A 7,746-nucleotide genomic window follows, 5' to 3' on the forward strand; every position below is an offset into this window, starting at 1 on the left:
TATGCTATCTTGATACTTAAATAATTAGCATAAGGTATCACTTTAACTTCAAATTAACATATATGTGTATATATATGTGTATATATATATATATACATACATATATATGTCAAAATCACTTTAAATTATTTGTGAAATGGAGTAAAATATAAATATTGACACATGAAGTAAATGTTCTTATTAAGGCCTTCCTACATGTCAGCCTGTGTGTTGTATGTACTGGACATATTATGTAGGCTATCTCATTTAACTCCACCAAACAGTGTTTCATTGCTCCAAAATATATGCCTGGTGGGCCAAGCCCCTGAACACAAATTAGCTTTTATAGGATTATACTTTCTTAAACATGAGGAAGCCTGGAGAAATCAATTGTTAACTGTGGGCCAACCCAACAAGAGCTGTAATCAGAGTACCGCGGTTGCAGTCCCAGCTCCAGCACTTACTATCCATCTGACATCGGACAACTGTCTTATTCTCTTTCACCTTCATTTTCTTTCTTTACTAACTAGGTGATAATTTCCCCATCACAGGGTTGGCTTAAGACACTCGTGGCAGCAAAAAAGTGCTCAGCAAATTATAATCACTATTTTGCGTGGCAAAATTTAACAAAGACTAAATCAAAAAGTCAGAACAAAAGAAAAAGTAGCCAATGCATCAAGCTGAAACCATGATGTTCTGAAACAATAACATTTTTCACTGATGCTTAATTTTCCTGTTTATTAATTTGCACTACTTGAATTAGTCACTCACCAGAATGCTGAATCTTGTAGACCCATCATTTTCATTAAATCCTTACACTTTTTTCTCTCTTTTGTAACATTGAGTGATACAAAATATATAAGTGGGGAAAAATAAAGTGAGCAGTATAAAATAAACATCTCATTTTGAAGACCATCTTTAGAAATAAAAGGTAATGTCTTCATATTTGTAGCAGTAACTGACATCAAGTCCTCCATCACAGAGTGATTTGTTGTGATCTAAAGAAGAATTTAAACAAATATCATCATTATTTAAAGGATAGAAACTGGTGAAATCTGAATAAGCTGTGTTGATTGTATGAATGTCAATTTTCTGGTTTTGTTATTATACTACAGTTACAGAGATGTTACCCCTGGGGGAAACGGTATGAAAAATACCTGGACCTCCCTGTATATTGTTTTTGCAGCTTCCTGTGCTTCTATAACTACTTCAGAATTGGTTTAAAGTTTAAACTAATGTTTAAACTTTATTTTTAATGTTTAAAAATAAATAAGCAATGCATTCCTTTGTCTGGATACTTGCTTCATTATATAACCATAAGAAAACCTGAGTATCTATCATTTCTATGGTTTGAATATGTCCTCTCCAAACTTCATATTGAAACTTAATCCCTGTTGTGGTATTAGGAGGTGGGGCCTTCTGGGAAGTGGTTAAGTATGACAGTGGAGCCCTCATGCATGGATTAGTGCCTTATAGCAGGGCTGGAGGGAACTAGCTGACGACCTTTTTGCCCTTCTGTTGGTCCACCATGTGAGGACACCTAGATAGTGCCATCTATGAGGAATGGGCCTTCACCAGACTCTGAACCTGCCAACACCTTGCTCTTATACTTCTCAGCCTCTAGAACTGTGAGAAACAAAATTTCTCTTCTTTATGCATTACCCAGTCTCAGATATTTTGTTATCGCAGCACAAACAGACTAAGATAATTATCTTTCATCAAAATCTTGATGTCTCTGTAATTAGTTTACATTAATTATTAGAACTTTTCAATTAAGCACTTACTTCTATAATAGCAGCATTAATGGCAGTTTGTAAAGTAACAAATCCTCTATCCCAGTATGAGGTTAATAAACAGTGAAACTCTTCATATTCCTCCCAGCAATGAGCTGTAAGCACAAAGAAAAGCACAACCAATATTATGGGATGAGGGTAGTTGGAGAATATGAAACAAGAATCCAGGAGGAAAAAATCTAGAGGAGATTCCACCAGTCAGAACTTTTTTTTTTTGAGACAGAGTCTCACTCTTTTGCCCGGGCTAGAGTGAGTGCCATGGCGTCATCCTAGCTCACAGAAACCTCAAACTCCTGGGCTCAAGCGATCCTCCTGCCTCAGCCTCCCAAGTAGCTGGGACTACAGGCATGCACCACCATGCCCGGCTAATTTTTAGTTGTCCGATTAATTTCTTTCTATTTTTAGTAGAGACGGGGTCTCGCTCTTGCTCAGGCTGGTTTCGAACTCCTGAGCTCAAACAATCCACCCGCCTCGGCCTCCCAGAGTGGTAGGATTACAGGAGTGAGCCACCGCGCCCGGCCCAGAACTTTCAACTATATAGAAAAGCAAGCAAATAAATGAAAGTTCTTAATGCAATTTTACTTATGCAGACCACAGCATGCTTAGAAAGTCTTAGAAAATAAAAAGATGAAAGCAAACACTCTGCTCCAGCCATACTGGACTCCTTGCAGCACCTCAAAATGCCAAATACATCTCAGCACTAGAACTTTTCTTGAACTTGAATGCTCTCCCTCTAGATGGATACATGGCTTATTCTTTCCCTTTATTTTGATCACCTCTCACAAGTAACTTCATCACAAAGGACTTTCCTGAATACCATGAATAAAATATCTAAAATAGTTCTTTTAGTCTCTGTCTTCTAACTCTGCTATATTTGACTGTGTCGAGTATATTGTTTTCCCCCATCCCCTGTCCCTGACCAGAATGATTCCTGTAAGCAGGCTCTGTGTTTTGTTCACTTCAATCCCCAGGACCAAGAACAGTGCAAAGAACATAGTAGGCAGTTAGTGAACAAAAGAACTAATCTTTATTAGTCACATCAATTCTACTTCCTAAAGTGGCCTCTAATCCATTGCCATTGACCTCTCTCCCAGTCAGCTGCCTCCACTATGGTCTAAGGTTTCATTACATTCTCCACAACCCCTTTGCAATCCATTTTCTGGGCTGTATCTGGAGTGTTCCCTTAAACTTGGAAACCTAATCACATCTTTGTCCTGATTAAAGCACCTCAATGGCTATTCATTGCCTAGGTTCCCAAGATGCCACAGCCAGGGCTGGGGAACCTGCAGCCTCAAGGCCACATGTGGCCCTCCAGATCCCTAAGTGCAGCCCTCGACCAAATCCAAACTTCACAGAACAAATCCCTTTATTAAATGTGCTTTCTCTATTTTCTCATGTGCCATTGAAAGTATCTTTGTTGCCCATCCCCACCTGTTCTTTATGCTGAAAACATGAAAAATGCCATAATGATATTTTATATCAAAAGTCACCTGAGAGATCTTCATCTGACAAAACTGGAATGTCATATCCCTGAACAAATTTTAACTTATAAGAGAAAGCATCATTAAAGATGATTCCCACAGCATGTGGTGCATTTTCTGCGAGTATTTTATCCATATGTTTTTCATTTGGTACCCCAATGACTCTTTCTCCTGTGAATTACAAGGTAAAAAATAGACATAGAAAATTGTTACAGAGTTTCGCCAAAATAAAATGTGACATACAACTGTACCACCATATATTTTTCATTAGACTTAAACTAAAATCATTTTCCATTTAAATCAAACTTGAATTAAAAGGCAAGGAGGGAAATTTTATTTTAATGCTTTAGATTCTAGAATTAGAAGACATGCATAAGAATTAAGTGTTTTCTTTTCATAATGACAGGTACCAGGGCAAGTTTTAGGTACATAAAACACATTATACCAGGATAAGTATGCATAAGAGAATTGGGGTAAAAAAAAGAGTAATCGTTGTAGTTACTATTATACAGTTGGGGATTCCATATTTCAGATTTACTAAAGCAAACAACTTATATGACCTTTGTCTTACACAGGAAACAAGAAAACAAAGTGAATCTATTTCCAACAGCCAGAAATGGCACTTGTTAGTAGTGGAGAATTAAAGAGTAAGTAGCCAAACTACACCCAATTTGCCCATGAATGAAACACGCATTTTGTTTATCTCCATTACATAATGACATCATTTGGAATGAAGATTTTTAAAGATATTTACAAATTATACAGCATGAACAACAGAATAATCTTCAGATTATCCATCCTTATTTTTCAGTTGTGAATTATTATTCAATAACCATGAACTAATGTCTCCTACTTAGATATTTTCCCCTGAGCTATATATCTTAATCATGGTATTTCCATGTTAAAAACACACACACTCACCAATGGTTATATTCCTCCTAGACACTATTCTGCAAATCTGACATTATAAATCTGTTTAGTTATATTCTGATAGAAATGTGGACCTCCCTAAACTGGACCTCTATCAAGCTGAAAAAATTTCAAAGGCTAATTGCTGTGAGAGAAAGAAAAAACAACAACCAAATTTGTATGCTATCTTGATACTTAAATAATTAGCATAAGGTATCACTTTAACTTCAAATTAACATATATGTGTATATATATGTGTATATATATATATATATATATATATATATACACCTTATCAAAAGAATACAAACCAATATCAGTAATTCTTTTTTTGTCATGAATACACCTACCTTTCAAAAGCGGAGCAAATGCTGTTTTATTCATTATCTGCTGGGTTACATTAGAGATTGGTGTATACACAACCATTCTAAAAGATCTATTAAATTGATCTACCCTTCCCAGATCATGAGGAGGAGTTTCGGGAAAGTGGACACTTCTTAAAAAATTTGAAAACAGACCCAGACACAGTCCTAGAAGTATTGAGAGGCCCCATTCCTATAACACACAAAAAAAGAAAAAGAGAAAGAAAAAATGTAGGTCGTGTTCACTTAAAGAGCTCAGTCAATATAAAAGAACTATTGAAAACAAATTTCAATTTTTCCATAAAGTGGGCTTCTCTCTGCTCTTTACTCCTCAGAGCAAGGAGAACCCAATGAAAGATAAATACTGAGACCATAGCCACATTTATCATTTTCCAATACTGGAACAAAACTTTTGCATTAAATCATGAACTGCTGCAAAAGCCATCATAGAAACTAACAGGATGACTAACAAAAAGGATGACAATCTCTACATACACTGGCAGCTGACTCTAGGGTTTCTAAAACACAGAGAATCCCGGATAGAGCTCATGGTGGCAAATAGCAATATTTTTGTCAGCTGGGTTGGGTGGGTGAAGGAATCTTCTCCACACAGTCTTTCAGGGACCCAGTCGCCTTCATCTAGGGACTCTGCATATCTTTGCATTAGAAACTAAAGAAAATGAAAAGTAACTGAATGGTAGAGACTACTACTATCACTGTTCAACAACAGCAATCATCTCATCCTCTTTGGCACAATGTAGACTACATTCCCAGCCTCCTGAAATTAAGTGGGACCAAGTGGTTGAGTTCTGGCCAGTGAGATGTGGGCAGGAGTAATAGGAGTAATATGCACCACTTGCAGGCCTGGCTCACGGACTCTTGTACATCTTTCTATATTCTCTCTGTCTCAGTCCCTCTCTTTCCTGATCTTCTGACTGGATGCAGAGGATCCAGTAGAGGTCTCCAGCTAGGGAAATGGCAGAATCCCTAGATGAAGACAACTGGGTCCCTGAATGACTGTGTGGAGAAGATTCCTTCACCCAACCAACCCAATTCACTTCCACTGTTGACCTTTAGACTGTGAAGAGTGAAAAATAAACTTTTGCTATGTTAAGCCACTGAAATTTGGGCTAGTCACTTAGAGTTAGCCCATCTGCCTAAGGCAAACTGATTATCAGCAGTTTTACTTGGTCATAATTCTTGGAAATAATCTTTGTGTAGAAAATTCATGGCTTTGAAAATAAATCCACAAAATTAAAATTTCTCAATATCTTCTAGGAGACATTTTTCTTACTTTTTGGCTTTACATGTATAATATTTGGTAGCAGCTTTAACAGTTGCTATAATTTACCATGTAATTAAATTTTCACTTAATCTCTATTTTTTAATATAAGTAATACTTCTTTATAATTTTATGTTATTCTTCAGGGACTGTTGTGACTCTCTCAACTCAACAAATACAACTAGAAACAACCATAAAATCAATACATCCAGTCTGCTTATTAAAATATAACTTAAGAGAACCATTAGACAATGAAATTCTATAAGAGTGCTAATTGTGGAAAAAGGCAAACTTTTGAACATACCAATGAGCTCTCTCTTTTCATTCTCCATTTCTTAAGAAAATTCTTGCACAAAAGTGCTCGAGTTTGCTGATACACACTTTTCTGTTTCATACTCATTTAGCCTGTTCATTAAATGAACAAGGAAAAAGTAAACATGGCGGAACACACAGTAGAAAAAATAAATGTAATAAAAAAAAAACCTTGATCATATTTTTAAGCAAAATATTTACCACCCTTCAGAACTATAAAAAATGGACTTAAAATATTATTTCAATAATTCATGACTATAAAACGTCATCTCAAATATATTCACGTTAAGCTATTTGGGGGAGTAGGTAACGGTGGGAAGGTACAGTGATTATTATCTCAATTTTACACTCACTTAGAGTACTACAATGAGAAAGCTATAATTAGAGTTTAGAACCTACAAGATAATGTCACCTTTTCGGCCTTTTAAAACAGAACTTCCAAGTATATAAATACAGTAATTAAATTCATTTCATTCTGTTAATAGTCATTTCCTGTTCTTTACATTTAAATAAAAATCCCAGAGCTAATCAAATTAACATCAAAATTCTAATAACTTAGATTCATCTGAAAAATAAATTATTTTCATTAGATACAGCCTCAGCGAAATATTTTCTTATAGTTCTTACCTTCAGATTGAAATGAACAACTTTTATCAAAAGAGGCTGTGGAAGAATAATCCAGGCTCAAACTACTTGAAACTTGATTCTAAGACACAAGAAGAATAAAGCAATTTCTCTCAATTTTCTGAGGCTCCTAAATAGCAGGAAACAAACTACAAAACTAGTTTTAAAAGAAGAAAAAAGAAATCACATGGGAAAGTAATTTTGCCAAAATGTGTGCAAATAAAGAAACAAACTTTTTTCATATTTGTAATCTCAAAATTAAATTTTTTTAGATTTGCATATCAAATCTGAAAGAATTCCTCAGCAAATAAAGAAGTATATTTTTCTGTTGTCCTATATTCTACTGTTACAATCTATGCAATAAAAATTGTTTGGAAAAAATAGAAAATTTTTATCATTAGGCCTTTAACACAAAACACACAGGAATTTGGAAACAGCTGATAACTAGATTGATTTTAGCAGTGTCCACACACATATTTGGCACAGCACAACAAAATAGAGCTTTACTTACTGTCAGAAAAATTAGAAAAAGTACGCTAGAAACACTTCAAACCCCAGTTCTCTTTCTGTCTAAGGCAACAATTAAAACTTCTTTATTGCTACTTCTTCATTTATTCTTTAAATGGGTGCCTACTCCCAGCAGCTCTTACTCAGGCTGGTTTCTGAAAAGGGTGTAGTCAGTCCAAACTGCACATGATGAACTTGTTTTGTTTTCTGTGTCTTTTTTCCTAAGCCAATTATTCATCAGGGAAATGACTGATTTGTGGTTGGTTGGGAAGAAGACAAACTCTGTGTTTGTTCACTTGGCCTTTCAACTACAGGGATAAGGGAGAAAATGGTAAACAAGGAAAACGCAACTAGTCCATCAGAATTGATGAGACCAGAATGGGGGAAGGAACAAGAAAAGAGCAAAAACAATAACTAACCAAGTAAAGCAGTTAAATTTGTATGTGAATCTTTCCCCCCCCCACTACTGGTGACCAAACACACCTGCCAATTATATA

The 7,746-nt window shown here is 35.6% G+C and overlaps 1 protein-coding gene across 1 annotated transcript in view; it reads right to left on the reverse strand.

The window, feature by feature from the left end:
- LOC105824690 (ATP-binding cassette sub-family A member 6-like) overlaps positions 1 to 7,376 on the reverse strand; it is a 43,162-nt gene extending 35,786 nt beyond the window's left edge. Inside the window, 7 exon segments of the mRNA XM_012662224.1 lie at positions 751 to 977; positions 1,764 to 1,867; positions 3,263 to 3,424; positions 4,513 to 4,717; positions 6,111 to 6,211; positions 6,746 to 6,824; positions 7,254 to 7,376. Coding sequence (XP_012517678.1) covers positions 751 to 977; positions 1,764 to 1,867; positions 3,263 to 3,424; positions 4,513 to 4,717; positions 6,111 to 6,206 — 794 coding nt within the window. The 5' untranslated portion in view covers positions 6,207 to 6,211; positions 6,746 to 6,824; positions 7,254 to 7,376.
- Between the last annotated feature and the right edge of the window lie 370 nt (positions 7,377 to 7,746).

This window comes from Propithecus coquereli, unplaced genomic scaffold (genome assembly GCF_000956105.1).
Source record: "Propithecus coquereli isolate 6110/MARCELLA unplaced genomic scaffold, Pcoq_1.0 Scaffold76, whole genome shotgun sequence".
NCBI classification, from domain to species: domain Eukaryota; kingdom Metazoa; phylum Chordata; class Mammalia; order Primates; family Indriidae; genus Propithecus; species Propithecus coquereli.